Raw genomic sequence first — 16,815 nt, 5'->3', positions numbered from 1 at the left:
GTGGGTCGCGACCCCTTTGGGGGTTGAACGACCCTTTCACAGGGGTGGCCTAAGACCATCGGAAAACACATATGTAATTACATATTGTTTTTGTGATTAAAATCACTCTGCTTTAATTATGTTCAGTTTGTAACAATGAAATTGGGGGTCACCACAACATGAGGAACTGGGTCACGGCATTAGGAAGGTTGAGAACCACTGCTGTAGGGTGATTGGATAGAAACCCAATATTTTGTTGAAGGACACCCTAGATGTCCGTGTCTATGGGTCTTTACTCTTGAGCCTGTGAGTTCCCCCAGAACGAAGTCTTCGTTCTTCAGCTCAGCGGTGGATAAGCCTGGCCAAGGTTCTGGGAACTCAGTGAAAGTCAGATCCTAGTCTCACTATTCATTATTTAAGCTTTCAATTAATCGTTTAGGGAACACTTGCTTTCAGCCACTGTTACCTCTAAATCTAGGGTCCCTTTCAGGTCTGAAAATTAAAGGTCTTTTCAGAAATGCAGGGTTTCAAAAATACCATTATCCCCTAAGGCTCAGGTTTAGAGAAGTTTTGTGCCCATGATGAGTGAGGGGCAAGTGTGGGGAAGTGACAGTTTCTACAAACTCTCCATGTCTCCTTGATTTCTGTCCAGCCCTCAGAGCTATCTGCATTGCTAATTTCTGAGGTCTTTTGTGATTCATTGACATCATTTTTGCTGGATTTTTAGTTTTTCTTCCTTTGTAGCCACTTAGTTTTTGTATTTTATAGTGGGCAAAATTAGATACTACTTTTTAGCTGCTAGTGTTTTGTTAATATCACATGTTAGTGTTTATTGTCTCATCTCCAGCTCATTTTTTGGTTTTAAATGTTTGGTTCTATGGGTATTCATTCCCACTGCTGTCATTCTGGGAGAGTTGGGGGAAGCAGTGAGGTAGACATGGATGTTTCCTCTGCCACCTTTAGCCAGAGTCCCCGTCCATTTGTAGACCCTCTTCTTGAGCTCTGCCTCCTTCGTTTCTTTTTGGCAATGAAAACACAAAATGTATTGTGCAGCGAAAAGGGATGGGACTGGGGTTGGCAGTTGGTGCATCTGCTGAGGCTCTCTTCCGTGAAGACATTTTATCAGTGGTTGGTGTTCTTCTAAATTGATGACTAACAAACTGTTTCTTCCTTTGTTTCTTGACCTACATACTTTTAACCTTAAAACATTCAAGAATAATTTCACATGGATGACTGAGGAAATGACTCACCTCTGATTTATTAATAAGCATATGCATCCAGCCTGCTCAGACTATGCAGGTGGTGTGTGTCTGTGCTTTAAATAAAATACTAACAACAATTTCACACTGTATTCTTTATATTAGCAAAGTAATGCAACCTGTTTGTCCAAAGGGATTTTCATGACTGCGCTTATGTAGTGTGTGTTCTTTTTTCGAACAGTTGCATACTGACAAGAAACAGATCAGTGTCGGGTTCATTGGCTATCCAAATGTTGGCAAGAGCTCTGTGATAAACACATTACGCTCCAAGAAAGTGTGCAACGTGGCCCCCATTGCAGGTGAAACGAAGGTACGTCTGGTTTAAGGGGATCCCATTTTCTTCTAAGATTTTATCTCCATGGAGGGTGATTATGTAGGACATGGAGATTTCTATTGCTGCTCTTGAATGAAGACTACCATTGAAGGGTTAGTCTCAGCATAATAGTTTGGAATGTGCTGAGTGGTTTCTGCCCATTTCAGTAAGACTAAGAGTACCTTGTATGCTGCTATGAGGCTTTGGCATTTGGTAAGTGCTGTTCATATTTAAGTCTGTTTTAAATTGTCACTGCAACCTTTTACTTTGATACACAAAGCTAACTTAAGCCCTAGCTGGTTTGGCTCAATGGATAGAGCATCGGCCTGTGGACTGAAGGGTCCCGGGTTCGATTCTGGCCAAGGGCACATGCCTGGGTTGCGGGCTTGATCCCTAGTAGGGGGCATGCAGGAGGCAGCCTATCAGTGATTTTCTCTTATCATTGATGTTTCTATCTCTCTATCCCTCTCTTCCTCTCTGAAATCAATAAAAATATTAAAAAAAAAAAAAAAAAGCTAACTCAAGAATATCCAATGGGTTAAGAAAGCTCAACTTTAGGGTAGTTTCTGGCATTTGGGGTCATACCCTGGAACACAGAATATTTGGGGGGCAGCATACTGCTGCTGAAAGGAGGAGAGTCCAAACAGTATTAAGCTTCCAAGAGTACTTATAAAATCAGGGAGAGGTTTGCTGGATGTTATTGCACAATACTAGATGAGGATCCTGCCTCTGCATTATTTTTAGACCCTTAGCTGATGGGAACTATGTTTTATACTTAGTGAAGTGCCTCGTGCATGGCACACGTAGAGGAGAGTCTTCCTAGCTTCGTTACTCAGCAGGTGGCTTCTTTTGACTCTTCCCCCTCCCGTGCCCGCTTCATAAGCATCAGGGGTTTGTGAAATTGGTGTTTGACCTGGGAAGTCTCTGGCTTTTTTCTGTTTCAGGTCTGGCAGGATATTACCTTGATGTGTGGGTTATTCCTCATCGACTGTCCAGGCGTGGTTTACCCCTGTGAGGACTCGGAGACAGACATTGTGCTGAAAGGAGTTGTAAGTACTCTGGTCCTCACAGGCTCTTGGTTTGCCTTTTGGGGAAAACGTTCTGTGGGGGACACTGGATACCTTTGCTTTTCTCTCCTTTGGAAGACGGTTTGGGTCAAGCTGTCTTACCAAATTTTAGGAACATGATGCTGAACAGGGCACCCTCTCCATTCCCCGTAAGCCTGTTTGAGGAGTTAGTGGAACCATGGGCATATCTGGTTAATGTCATCCCACAAAAAGAGTTTGTAGTTTACACATGGGATCCGAAGGGAAGTAGGGCCTGTTTATGTTTAGTGATAATTCATCTTTGTGGGTTTACGGGTTGAGTCATTTTGGAACTCAGTCATTTCCTCACTTGTTTCTGAATACAACCAAAAACTTTAACTGGTTCCACTTAACCTTAACCAGTGCTGCTGGCTATACATCCTGTGCACATTCCTCCCCTCCTGTCTCAAGCTACTCCGTTCTCCTTGTGTGCTGGGATTGGTAGACTTTTAACCATTTCTGCCAGTGAGTAGCTGAAGCATTCCAAGTTTAAACTGCTTGCGGAAGCCACTCACTCAGTTTGTGGTGAACTGGGATTCAAGCTGAGTCTGGGCTCCGTGGCTGTGGCCGGCTTTCGGTGGCGCTCCTTCTGGCCCACCACGTCCAGCCACCTCAGAGACAGGCTCCTGCCAAGACCCACTTGCGATGTGGTTTGAAATCTGTTTTCAGATATTATTACAAACAGTACTGCGAGCTTCCTGCTCCCATAATAAGGTTGGTAAGCAAGAGCTTTCCTATTAACATCTAGGTTCAAGTTGAAAAAATTAAGGCTCCCGAAGACCACATTGGTGTTGTACTCGAAGGAGCAAAACCAGAGTATATCAGCAAGACATACAAGATTGATTCTTGGGAGAATGCCGAGGACTTTCTTGAGAAGCTCGCTTTCCGGACAGGGAAGTTGTTAAAGGTGAGCCAGGGTTTGTGAGGTTTCAGACGGGGACATCTGCAGGCAGCTGTGATGTGGTCTGGACCTTCCTTTGTCGGGGAGGTGTGAGCAGCATGCAACCTGGTGGCAAGTAGATGGTGGTGATGAGCAGCTGCTGATGTGCCTCCCAACTGGGTGCTGGTTTTGGTCTTCAATTTAATTGGGAGTCTTTTTGTGGTGTTTCAGGGCGGCGAGCCTGACTTGCAGACTGTGGGCAAGATGGTTCTCAATGACTGGCAGAGGGGCCGAATTCCTTTCTTTGTCAAGCCACCCAATGCAGACCCCCCTGAAGAGCCCCCTACAGCCCCCCAGGTAAGGACAGGGTGGGCCCACCTCTTGGAAAGCATGGTGACTGGCCTGGGTGTGGTGTCTTGATTGCCCCCCTTTACCAGCTAGGTATTTCAATTGCAGTGTCTCCCAGGTCAGAATGCCATCACCATGACCTTGCAGGGGGTGGCATTTGGAAACCAGAAAGTAGGTGCATGGCAGAGGACCAGTTTTAAAAATATATTGTCTTATTGATTTTAGAGAGGAAGGGAGAGGGAGAGAGATAGAAACATCAATGATGAGAGAGAATAATTGACCACCTGCCTCCTATATGCCCCCTACTGGGGATTAAGCCCACAACTCAGGCATGTGCCCTGACCGGGAATCGAACTGTGACCTCCTGGTTCATAGGTCAATGCTCAGCCCCTGAGCCACCCCAGCCGGGCTAGAAGACCAAATTTAAACACTAGTCTTTAGGGCCTTGAAAAAAGAGGGCTTATTAAATGTAAGTGCTCTTCTGGTACTTGTGTCTTTTCCTACGCTTAAGGAACAGAGGCATTGCCAAAACTCATTTCTTTAACTGACATTCATTAGAACCAGCTTTGTGGTGGCAGAAACCCCCTTGAGAATCCAAAAGCTAAAAATCACTTTGCTAGAAAAATGTACATAAATATATGTACATTTTATAAAATTTCCTGAATTTTATAGATTTCTGAACTATTTAGCACTTTTTTTGGAAAATCACTTAAGTTCTGTGAGCTTCAGTTACAAGAATAAAATACTGCATCTGAGAAGCATCAGTATAAAGTCTGGTACATACTTCTCTTTACATTGTTATCTGAAACAGGCTCATCATTTTCATGTTCCTGCTCCTTCTGAACTCACCTTATACCTTCCTTTCAGATGTCTCCCCAGTGCCTCTCCTTAGCACTGGTTACTTCCTGAACGAATGCTGCTTATCTCCACAACACCCATTCCTTACAATCCTCTGGGAAGTTGTAGGGAATCTTACCCAGCAGTAAGAAGGTGTTTGGTTGTAATGATTAAATACTCTTACAGTGGGTCCTTCCTCTGGAACTGCAGATATCATTCTTTGATCTTTAATGCTGGGTTCTGAGTTTACTGCACATTGGCGTAAAATAGATAATGATATGTCGCATATTTGGGCATTCTCAACACTCCCCCTTAGTCCTAAGAGAGGACTACTCATTTGAGAGCAGGTATAAATTCAGAAATTACATTTTTCTTTTCTGATTTCTCTCCCCCGCCTCTACCCTTGGGCCTGAATAGCTGCCATCCTCATCATCTTTGGAAGCTGCCACTGAAACAACCCAGAACACCCCAGAAGAGGACATCACAGAAACTGTAGGTGAAGAGTCAGAATCTGTCCTCGAGAAGGAAAAAGGAGTGAACAGTCCCTGTGACGCCGGCTCAGAGATGCAGCAGATCCTTGCGCGGGTTCGGCAGAACTTCGGCAAAATCAACGTTGTGCCTGAGTTTGCTGGGGATGACCTGGTTCCTTTGGAGATGTCAGATATGGATGAGGAGCTAGAGAGCCCTGCAGGAGAGAAGGAGGAGAAGGAGGAGGAGGAGGAACAGGCGCAACAGGGGGGCGAGGAGGAAGAGTATTACCCAGAGTCCCAGGAAGAACACCAGGAAAACGACACCAAGGCAGTGATTAAAGCCCTGGATGAAAAGATCGCTAAATACCAGCAGTTTTTAAACAAAGCCAAAGCGAAAAAGTTCTCAGCAGTCAGGTATTTTCATCTCAACCAATTGCAGTCTGCTCTTTTCTTTCCAAGAAGCTTGCCGTGAGCGCTAGAGTGGTATGTTTATGGGATGGGGGGTTAGGGGGTATTGCCCACAGTTTTAAAAAGTGATCTGTTAGATTTTCAAAATTCAGCTCCTTAAAATATGAGAAGCTTCCTTGTTGTTTTTTAGAATTGCTCAGGGAGCTGCGGAACTGTGGAGTGTTGCCTTCTACCTGCCAGTGGTGATAACTGTGAACAGGAGTGGGTTGTCTTAACCTGTAAGGCTGCCTCAAGTCAGCATGTGGCTTGGGCAGTGGAGGGGAATGTCCGACAGCTTCATCATTTTGCTTTTCTGTTTCAGAATATCCAAGGGACTCAGTGAAATGGTTTTTGCAAAATCGGAAGAGCAAGAAACAACAGCTGAAGAAGATGTGGAAGATACGGGTAGAGTTAAATTATTAAATCATTTAGATGTGATTGGCATCTTCAGGAAATCCAAGCTAAATCTTTATCTGTTGTACCATCATGTCTACACAATTATTTACATCTGGCAAATTACCTTGGTTCCACAATCTGTAACACAAATAGAATTATCCACTTTTTATTCTGCACATTTCTTAGGATTAAATTGGTAATTCAGGAAACCCTCTTCAACAGGGTACATTATTAGCCTTACCGTTTAAGGGTGGGTCTGCAGGCAGATTTTATTTTTTGTGGTGGGCAGGGTGGTTTATGCATTTATTTTTTACTCCATTGGACTAACAGCTTCTAAATCAAGAAGAGTGTGTTTTCATGACATAAATGCACACCTTGCCATGGTTTGTGGGGTCCCTCCTGGCCCGATGCCCTCCCCTTCTCATCCTGCTTTGCTCTGCACTTTGCTCGCCATACTCCATTCACTCTGGCCTTTTTCCTTCTTCCAGCGTATCAAGTTCCTTCCCATCTTAGGATTCATAGGAATATTTTGAATAGAAAATTCCTGTTTCTTTTTTTGTGTGTGTATTCGATGTTTCTAGCACCTGCCAAAAAGGGCAAGAAGAGGAAGGCACAGAGGGAAGAGGAACATCCAAATAAATCTCGAAAGACGTTGACATCTAAGGAAGTATGTTTTTTTTACCTTAAGCATCACCCAGGTATAGAAGGTAGAGAGGAGGAGCCTCGTTCTTACCATGCGCTTTCTGAAACTAGTGACCTGGAGTGGAGTTCACGGAACCCCACTCCCAAGTGACGGAGTTGAAGACAGTTAAATAGGCTCAGGAGTTGGCCCAGTGGATGAAGGTCTTGTTCTCAAGTGTAGCCTATCATCTGGAAGCATCAGTTGGTTTTATGTGGCCCCAGGGAAATGACACACAATGAGCAGAGCTGTTACTAGGCAGACGGATCTTTGTTCCCTGTGAAGTTAGCTTTGTAACTGGGCTCTTCAGAGCTGGAACGGGCCCTCTTAGGAGGTGGAGAGCTTGTTGGAAATGTTTGGCCTTTGACCAGGGGACCACATGTCAGGAGTGCAGTAGAATGGATCTAAACATTGGATGAGGGCTGGGCCAATTGAGTCTTTAACTTGGACTTGTCACAAATCACAGTGGAAGCACAAAGTTGGCCTGGGAGATGGACCCTCCCTCGTTAGCACTGACTGCTTCTGGTAGCTGTGGAGGTGGCACGGGGGTGGAGCACAAAGAAACGGGGGTCTGTTTTGTGATTTTCAGAGTTTGAATGGTTTGCCTTTTTTGTTTTGCCGTTTTTTACAGCGGAGGCGAGCAGCAAGGAAGCAACAATCCAGAAAAGCTGGTGTCCGCTACTATGAAACACACAACGTGAAAAATAGAAACAGGAACAAAAAGAAGACCAATGACTCAGAGGGACAGAAGCGCAAACACAAAAAATTCAAGCATAAGCAGTAACATTTTAAAAGCTGTTTCTTAAATTATACAAAAATACGCATTAGAGACTGTGTTCAATTCCTTCCTGCCCCGCTGGCATTTCTAAGGCCACTGTGCATTTGTTCTGAGGTTTGACAGCTGAAACCATTCACCAGTGCCAGCCCCCCGACCCCAAGAATTTCAGCGATGGAGTCCATTGGCATTTCCGACACGGATCAGCCCTGTGGTTCCTCCAGAGAGAAGCTCTGTCACGTGAATGTCTGACAGAAACAAGGATGGTATCTATAGAATGAAAGGGTGGTGTTTCTTCTGTCCCAGCAGTTAGCATTATGGAACGGAAGCTGTTGGAACAGAACAGTAAGAACAAAATTTCAAGGATGTAGTGGGCGTGGCCTGGGCTTCAAAATATGAAGACAGGGCTGCCGCAGCTTCTCTCGTCCCTCCCTACGTCTGGTAGGTGGTCCGGTTGGGATATCCGTGCTATACTGTTAGGAGGCGTGGCACGAGTACATCTCAGTGAGTGGCATTCTTTCCCATGAAAACGGCCGCGTGCAGAGCAGAGGGAGCCTTAGAACTCCTCAGGACCCTGGACAAGGGGAAGCTGTGCCTTCAAATTTGAGAGTCAAATGGGGGTGTTTGACTTGGTGGAAGGTGAAGGTAGCTCTTGGTCTGCAGTTTGTCAGTGAATCTGGAAACCCTGCCAGGATGGTGGCAGGTCAGGCTCCACTGGGAGAGCCCTCACATCTCCAGGGGAACACAGCGCTGAGAAACATTCCAGCTGAGGGGGTGCTGAAGTCACGCAGCTTGCCCTAGCCCACCCTGTCGCTTATGTAGTCTGGGTCTACGAAGCCAGAAGAGTCCTGCTTGTCCAAACTTTGAGTTTAACTTGGGAGGAACAGTAAAATGCAGTTGCCTGCAGGCCATAGCCTGACAATAATTAGGACTGCAGGTAGGTTGGGGGCCTCTCCCATTGTTAACTAAATTTAGCTACTTAGAGGGGTGTAGGGCCAGGGTTTGATTTTCAGCAGAAGAAAGTGAACAAAAAGGTTTTGGGGGAAGAGCTGAGGTACAAGCAGTTCACCATGGACACAGTTCTTTCCAGGAAACATTTACTTACAAGTCACGGGTTTGACTCCCACTGCCTCCTCACCTAGGCAGGCAAACTAAGGAAGGGGTCCAGTTGACAAGCGGGGTCAGATACAGGCTAAATCTATCCTTCAAAAGGAGTTACTAGAACTGGTGGAGCCGGGATGGTGAAAAGACATCAAATAAGGGAAAGATTGAGGCCAGAGGAGCCCAAGTTCAGGTACAAGATGAACTGGACCAGGAATGGGGTGGAACCAGCTGTGTCTTGCTAGGGTTAGTGATGAGAAAGCAGTTGCCTCACCAAAGAGGGATGCAGCGGAAAGGGGTGGATGCTAAGTCTTACTGTTTGAGTTGGCACATCCCAAGGCTGGCCAGAGACGGACTGCCTGGGCCTCACCACCTTCCATTGCCCAACCAGGAGTCTGGCTGCCAGACTTAGGTGTTTCATGACTCTGGGTCAATGGTGTGACTTCTGACAAATATGTAGGTGGTGATCAGGGGAGCGTATGGCTTGTTCATTTAGGAAACTAGCTTTTTATTACAAAGGGCTTACGATGGGGTAGTAGTGTTTGTGGGACCCATATGGAAATTATCACTTCTTTGGTGCAATAATGCCTTCCAGTTGGGCCTGCAAAGCAAAAACAAACTCCATTAATATTTAAAACTTGCAGCCTAACACAAATAGCTGAGAGGTGATAAAAGTCTCTGGGAAGGATAATCCCAGTGCTGTCACTCCAAAAACCCCTCCCCCCTTCGTTCCCAGCTCCATGTTTTCTAGATTAGCTGGTTTCTGGCTTGGCATACTGTCTTGCTACATTAGGAGAAACCAGAGCTGTCCTGGTTTCCATACAATAATGGCTCAGTGCATAATATAAAGCATTGAAAAGGAAATTGAATCAAAGTTGTTGAAATAGTGGTTTTTCATGGCTCAGATTTCAGGCCTGAATATGTCTGCTAAGTTAAACTTTGGGATCCTGGGAGCTCTGTGCTGGGACAAGAGGTTTGGGAAACAGCAAATTTTCAGCCACTGAGACAACTTGACACCCAATTAGAGAAAATTGCTACCAGTGAGTAGGGAGCTGTCTGTCTTGCATGTAGAGCCGAAGACACTTGGGAGTTATTTGCTCTGCTCCTCTGGCAGCCAGTAACATAATTTACTATCATGATGTGTGGACAGATCTTTAAGTAGGTCTATCCTTCGGACTGCAAACACTGCTTTATTTGCAGTGCAGTTTTGAGCCAATAAAAATAACTCACTTCTAAAGAGTCCTTCACTCTGGGGATTACAGCGTTGCTTGTTAATGTTAGATGCCAAGGTGCTCTGTTTTGCTCTTGCTGCCAGTATTATAGAGGAACTGAGGAACTTGGGCTTAAGGTAAAGGAGGGTGGCAGATTAGGGAGGCAGCTTCAGAGGCTGCTAAGTAAACATGCACATCTGGCAGTAAACGTTTGTAGCTTTTTTGTTGTTAAACTCAGCAACAAGAAAATCTGTGTCATCCTGCACTAGCACTAGCCACTAATACAAGCCCTTTATCTCAAGTGCCTGTCTTGGTTTGTAGTGCCAACAAACCTACCAATCCCAAGAATGTAAGTTTTCTATGAGACTAGGGTGGAGAGGGAGAAAAATTCAGGGGCCTCTTCTGGCCAAAGGCCATGGGAGACAGCCACTAAATGTCAGTAGGCCCTATATCTAGAACAGTGAGTGGTTCTCGAACTTTAGCAAGCATCAGAATCACTTGGAGACCTTGTTAGAACAGATTGTTGGACCCCCAACCCCAAAGTTTCTGATTTGGTAGATCTGGCATGGGCCAAATCATCTGTGATGAGAATAATGCTGGTCTGGAATCCAACCTTTTTAAAAAAAATCCTCACTTAAGGACATTTTTCTTCATTTTAGAGAGGGGGAAGAGAGAGAAACACTGATGTGAGAGAGAAACATTGATCAGTTGCCTTCCCATATGCATTCACCAGGGATCGAACCCACAACCTTTCAGTGTATGGAATGATACTCCAACCAACTGCGCCACACTGGCCAGGGCTGGAATCCAGTCTTTGAGAACTTTTGGACCAGACAGCCTGGAGTTTCAGAGGCCTGGCCCCTGCTCAGCCCTTTTCTTCACCAGCCCCCCTCCTTCCCTTCCCTCCAGCTCAGCTGGATAAAAGTATACACCTGCAAGAGGGCTGTGAGGGAAAACACGAGTTCCTCTGACCACACATCCTGGTTTGAAATGGTTCTTCCGTCTCAAAGGGCCTTCCCTGCCTGCCCCAAATGCAGGGTCTAGGCGGGGACTGACTGCAGGTGGGAAAGCACTGAGAGCTCTGCCCACTCTAGGAAGGGCCAGATCACCAGCTGCCTTGGGGAGGAAGTTCTGCTTTTTGCCATATCCACCCCTCCGAAGAATGGGCAACTGTTTTCCAAGGGGTGGGGGGGGGAACACTGGAGAGCCAGTCTGAGCGATCATGGGGATTCAGAGTTAAGAACAGAGCCCCCTCCAGAACCAGAAGAATGGAGAATCCAGGTAATGAACCCTCATCGCCCCTCACTCACCCCCTTTCCTCCCCCAAAAAGTCAGCTTCCTTTACTCCTGGGTAGCGCATATAGATAGTATTTAAAGTCATCTGACCCTGGGCGGTTTAGGTCAATGGTTAGTGTTAGCCCTCAGACTGAAGGGTCGCAGGTTTGATCCCCAGCCTGGGTCAGGGCGTGTGGGAGGCAATGAGTCCATGTGAGATATTCCCCCCCCCCCCCCCGCCCCTTTCATTCTCTAAAAATCAAGGGAAAAAATGTCCTCCAGTGAGGATTTTACAATAGTCATCCATAGGAAAAAGAACCAAATGCTTGGCCTCTGTGGCTTGGAGGGCGGGTGGACATGCACCTCCACCGGGGTCTGTGTGATAATTACCTTCAGCTGCTGATTCGTCCGCTTCAGGAACTGAATTTCCTCATTGTGCTTCTTCTCTTCCACCTGTCTCCTCTCACTCTCCCGCTTCTCCGTGGCCTCACACTTTGCCTTCTGCTCGTTGACTTGCCTCTCCAAGTCTCTCTTTTCTGTTTCTAATTCTGTAATCTGAGGACAGAACCCCAGTCATCCTGGGACGTCGCCAAGTGGATGGGGCGGCTTGAGTGCCCTGGTGGAGGGGCCCTGGAACACACTGTGCAACCCAAGATATTGCCAGGGTCTGTACTGCCACCCAGTGGGAGGTCAGTGCCTGACACAGCACGTCCAAGAGGACAACCCTGCGGAGCCCCTTACACTCTGAACCAAGGGTCCTCACTGAGGTGATGGAGAGCACCCTAGGAGGCCAGCCTGTAGTGCCAGAATGACAACCATGTGACCCTGAGACAGAGGAGTCCAGGGCCAAAGGCTTGTGTAAGCCCCACTCACTTTCCTCTCCATGTCTGACTTCCCCTGTTCAGCCTGCAGCGCCTTCCTCATGCCAAACGCCACGCTGCTCTCATACAAGGTCTGGTAGGCAGCGATGGTCATGCGGATCTCGTCCCGGACTCGCAGCAGCAGCAGCCCCCTCTCCGCACAGTTGATGGTGACCTCACGAATCAGCTCATCTTCCAATGCACACACACACACAGAGGTCAGAGAAGGTAGGCGGGGGTGTGGGGGTGCGGGGGGGGAGTGGAAATACACCTGTCTATTGCAAACCACCCTTCCTATGGAAAGGTGTCCTCCTCACTTGGAGACAGATCTCAGGGAGGGGCCTTCACTGGTCCCAGGAGCCTTGCCATGTAGCCACTGCTCTGAACTTGGCACTTGGGAGTTTGGCAGTCGGCAAGCCCAGGGCAGAGGGAGACAGGAGCCCTAGGTTTGTTTGCGGCATGAGGCCCCTCTCTTCCATCTTCAGCCAGGAACTGGGTACTATTCAAAGAAACCTAACTTTTCAATTGGAAGATAGTGGCTGCTTTAAAGCAGATGGGAAATCCCATGTGTCTCCTTGGTTGGGCTGGTTTGTGGCTGGAAATAGCACAGTCTACAGCTTGCCCACCCCTCTCCTCCATAAATGCTGTCCTGAGGGACAAACCACCATCACACTCAGACCGCAGGGAGCCTGTAGCCCTTGCAGCTGCCTCAGGGTTTGGAGGTGGTTTGCATGTCCCAGTCCATGTGGGCCAGTGACATTGGACAGAGGACAGCCACTCACACCTGCAGTTGAGGAGGGAGAACTTAAATCCTTCTGTCTGTTAACGGCAAATTACCCTGAAGTGCTTTCTGGACCAAGGGCTGAATGTTGATAGATGGATATAAATATAGCACATTATTTTTTCTGATTAAAAAATTAACACATGCTTATTATAGAAATCTTTGAAAGAAAACAAAGATTTATAATGGAAGTTCTCATTTACTCCAGTATCTGCTAAGAGGTGAGGAACCAAGTTGTCAGGTTGACCAGCAAGCGGGGGGACTGGTGGGAGAGGCAGGGCTGGGAGGGAGAAGAGGGTGCATTGAGCAGATCCAGGGGGAGACAGGGAGTGGGGCACAGATGATCTCAGGGTGGGGTGGGCTTCAGCTCAGGGATACTCAGAGCTTGGGGCTGTGCTGAAGGGGAAGAGAAAGAGGTGGTGGAGTGTAGTGCACCCTTCCCCCTGACCACGCACCAAAACACTGTGAGTAGAGCTCCCGGCGGACAGGGCAGATACCAGTCTCCCGGGCCTGCCGCTGCTGCAGCTTCAGGTCCAGCTGCTCCTGAAGGTGCACCACATCCATCCGGGTGCTGGGCGTGCTGGACACCTGCTGGATCCATAGCTGTGTGTCTTCCACCCACTCCCTGCGGCACAGACACAGCCAGGCTGAGAGAAACCCATCGCCAGAGAGGGTCCTCAGGACATGAGCAGAGATGGCCCTCTGAGCTCTCTGCCTGGGCAGGAGTGAAGGGCAGCTCTGTCACCAACCTAACAGGATCCCCCATCTTTCTTTCTTCCTTGGGGAGTGTGTGGCCCCAAAGCCACACCCACTCAGCTGCCTCACAGGGCCCCTCCCTCGGGGCTGGGCAAGCTCCACTCTCCTCCAGCCCTCTGTGAAATCATCACCCATGCTCCAGATCTTACCCTCCTAATGTGTCCAGGACAAATGTATGGTTGTTGCTTGATATGAACAGAAGGCCCAGTGGAAATTGCCCACTGACTTGTGGGGTGGGAGACACAGGGCACCATAAACCATGTGCCAGTCAGAAAGAGGTGAATGTGTGCAGTGGGGGGTAGGGACGTTCTTAAAACCATCTTCTTTGGCTCAAACCTTGGGTCAGAGGCATGGCCAGGTTCTAGAATCACAAGGAGGGAGCCTATGGGCAGAATCACCGTGGGGGAGAGGACTTCCATGCCATGGTGGGAAGGAATCCGCAGGAAAATCAACCCCTCCCCTTTCTTTGACTTCCACCTGAGAGGAAATTGCAGGCTCTCGTTTCATCAGAGCCTTAAAAACTGTGCTGTCAATGGATTATATAAAAAATAGTGGAACAGGCACATCAGCCAGTGATAAGTGTGGCTGCAGAAGAAAGAACAGAGTAAGGGGATCATGGAGGGAGAAGGAGCTCTTTTATGAGGATTCTCAAGGAAGTCCTCCTTGAAAAAACGGCATTTGAGCAAGACCAGAGTAAAGGAAGGACAGGAACCAGGTGACTATTCGGGGAAGAGTATCCTTGGCAGTAAGAATAGCAGTTGTCAAGGCTCTGAGGTGGAAGAGTGAAGTGATTCTGAGACAGCAAGCAGTGGCCCCTGTGGCATTAGCACCGTGACCAAGAAAGAAAATGACAGGAGATAAGATCACAGGTATGTTGGGGCGGGATCATGCCAGGTCTCACAGACCACTGAAAAGACTGTGAGTTTTGGTCTGATAAGATGGCAAGCCATGAGTTTCTGGCAGAAGCCTGGCATGCTCTGACTTATGATTTGGGGGCTGTGTGGAGCATAGATTGTAGGGGCAAAGAGTGGAAGCCAGGTTTGCAGTGGGAGGCCACTGCAGTAGTACAGGTGATAAACAGTGACTAGAAACAAGATGATGGAAGCAGAGCTGGTGAAAAATGGTCAGATTTTGGATAAGATTTCAAGGTGGGGCCAAAAGAAATCAATAAAGGATAGCATCTGTGATATGAAAGACCAAGAAGGATGAGAGGTGGCCTGAGCCCCTAATAGAAAGGGAAGACAGGATGAGCAGGTTGGGGTAAGGAAGAAATTATGAGTTTGGACATGTTGAGGGTTTTTGTTTTTTTTTTTAAATCCTCACCCGAAGATATTTTTCCCATTGATTTCTAGAGAGAGTGGAAGGGAGGAAAGGAGAGAAAGAGAGAGAGAAACATCAATGTGAGAGACATTGATTCGTTGCCTCCCACACATGCCACTACCAGGGCTGGGAAACCTGCAAACGAGGTACATACCCTTACCAAAAATTGAACCCGAGACCCTTTGGTCCACAGGCCAATGCTCTAACCACTGAGAAACCCAGCTAGGGTTGAACATGTTGAGCCAAGTGGATGGGGTGGCTTGAGTGCCCTATTGACATCTCCATGAAGGTAGGAAAGCAGTAGCAGAATATATGGCTCAGGAGTTTAGAGGAGAGGACAGATCTGGAAATATACATTTGGGAGCTTCAGCACATAGATGGTATTTAAAGCCATGAGCACTCTGGAAATGAGGGTAGATAGAGAACAAGGTAGCCCCACCTTCCCAGGATCCAGCCATCTGTAAACTCTAGGAACTCAGAGACACTGGGAGGAAAGATGAGCCAGGAACAGAGACAGTGTGCCTCTTGCCATGTTCCCAAGTTCTGGGATGCAAAAGCCTGGGCCTTCTCCTAGCCACTACCCCTGCTTATTTATTTATTTCTTACCTTGGTGGCAGGATAGCATTCAAGATTTCTTCTGCCTGCTTTGTAGGATCTGGGACACAGGAAATTGAGAGCTTGGTCTTGGTTGGCGGTGGGATTGGACCTGAGGGTCCAGGCTGCTGGGGGCTGACTTTCAATGGCCGAGCCTGGGAGGAAGAGACACATTAGGGCAGGAGGTGATTCTGATACTAAGCACCTGGTCCTTGCTCCAGGTCTCCCACACACTTTCCCCATCTGTCTTCTCAACAGAAGTTATGTCTCAGAGCTAAAGGAGGCCAAGAGTCTCTGGTCCCACCCCAATCCAACGCTTGTATCTCCCTTGAACCGATGTTTCTGGCCCGGGTGCTCAGGCCTCTGCTTTCACCACCAGATCTATTCTTGCACCGGCTACCATGAAAAACGGCGAATCTCATTCATCTCCCTGTGACTTCTTTTCCCGTCCTAAATTTACCCTCTGGAGTGGCCCAACATTTGGGCTTCTGGTTCCGCTCTCCTATCCTCCTTTCCCTATCCCAATTTTCTTTACTCTCAGTTGCTTCAGCCTCTATTTCTGGGACCCCGGATCATCAACGCAGGCATCTGTCTTTCCCCATAGGAGTTCCGGGCTCCCCTGCCCCCCTGAGACCCATCCTTACTTTGGGGCTCCGTTTCTCCGTATTCCGGCTCACCAGCACCGGGGTGTCATACTTGAGTAAAGAGTCCGCGGGGGGGATCATGGCGCCGGCGAGTAGCCCAGCAATAGCCCCTCAAAGGCAGGGCCTTGTTTACTGTCACCATGGAAACCCCTCCTCCAAGCCTCCAGGCCTGGGCGGGGCTTTGGAGTTGGGCGGGGCCAGCATCGCGCGAGTTTCTCTTGGCGCAGCTTCCGGGTAAGGTTCTTCCTTGCTTAGCTCGGCAGGCAGGCTTCCCGCTCATCGGGTCGCCCTCTGCTCTTGGAAGTAGGGAAAATGGGCTCGCGTTCCTGTGCCACGCTTTAGCTCGCAATTTGAGCGAGGTGGCAGATCACCTTCTCTGACTCCCGATTTTGTCATCTGCAAAGCGGGAGTCATAGAGGAAGACATCTGGAGTTCCCAGGTTTTAAAAATCAATTGTCTTTAATTAAGTGGCGAAGAGACAACGTAACAGTTGGAGAAATACTAATGGTTTGCCCACGGTATACTATCTATGATTGCATTTACTCCCTTCTTGCCTTCGCATTTCCAAACATAAATGTAAGCACAGTTTGCGCACAACTTTGTATCCTGTTTCTTTCGCTTAACGCCTGGGTTTTGTTTTGTTTTTGTCATAATAGAGTTTGTAGATAGCATTGCAAATGGCGATATAACATCCATCCGTTGGCTAAACAATGCCTGATGCTGAGCTTTTCGGTTGTCTCGGGGTTTAGGAAGGACTAATGACGCGGCAACAGCTTGGAGCATAGCTTTTTCCCAGGAGTTGGTT

General features: G+C 47.7%; 2 protein-coding genes across 2 annotated transcripts in view; one reads left to right on the top strand and one right to left on the bottom strand.

Moving 5' to 3' along the window:
• GNL2 (G protein nucleolar 2) overlaps positions 1–7,517 on the top strand; it is a 22,112-nt gene extending 14,595 nt beyond the window's left edge. The window contains 8 exon segments of the mRNA XM_036348632.1: positions 1,420–1,548; positions 2,496–2,600; positions 3,385–3,543; positions 3,748–3,873; positions 5,119–5,585; positions 5,941–6,023; positions 6,596–6,681; positions 7,325–7,517. Of these exon segments, the coding sequence (XP_036204525.1) occupies positions 1,420–1,548; positions 2,496–2,600; positions 3,385–3,543; positions 3,748–3,873; positions 5,119–5,585; positions 5,941–6,023; positions 6,596–6,681; positions 7,325–7,477 (1,308 nt within the window). The 3' untranslated portion in view covers positions 7,478–7,517.
• Positions 7,495–16,815, bottom strand: DNALI1 (dynein axonemal light intermediate chain 1). The gene is made up of 6 exons (XM_036348631.1): positions 16,011–16,815; positions 15,379–15,521; positions 13,152–13,321; positions 11,929–12,107; positions 11,446–11,610; positions 7,495–9,170 (listed from the first exon to the last, which is right to left on the bottom strand). The coding sequence occupies exons 1-6, from the start codon at positions 16,089–16,091 to the stop codon at positions 9,135–9,137; spliced, it is 774 nt and encodes a 257-aa protein (XP_036204524.1). The 5' UTR covers positions 16,092–16,815; the 3' UTR covers positions 7,495–9,134.

The sequence above is a fragment of the Myotis myotis genome, unplaced genomic scaffold (assembly GCF_014108235.1).
Source record: "Myotis myotis isolate mMyoMyo1 unplaced genomic scaffold, mMyoMyo1.p scaffold_m19_p_2, whole genome shotgun sequence".
NCBI lineage: Eukaryota > Metazoa > Chordata > Mammalia > Chiroptera > Vespertilionidae > Myotis > Myotis myotis.
This window is presented reverse-complemented; position numbering and strand designations above follow the sequence as displayed.

Coding starts and splice junctions, on each gene's coding strand:
- DNALI1 (XM_036348631.1), bottom strand. CDS start 16,091: ATGATCCCCCCCGCGGACTCTTTACTCAAGTATGACACCCCGGTGCTG. Junction 13,322..15,378: donor AATGCTATCCTGCCACCAAG/GTAAGAAATAAA, acceptor TCTGTGCCGCAG/GGAGTGGGTGGAAGACACAC. Junction 12,108..13,151: donor GCTCTACTCACAGTGTTTTG/GTGCGTGGTCAG, acceptor GTGCATTGGAAG/ATGAGCTGATTCGTGAGGTC.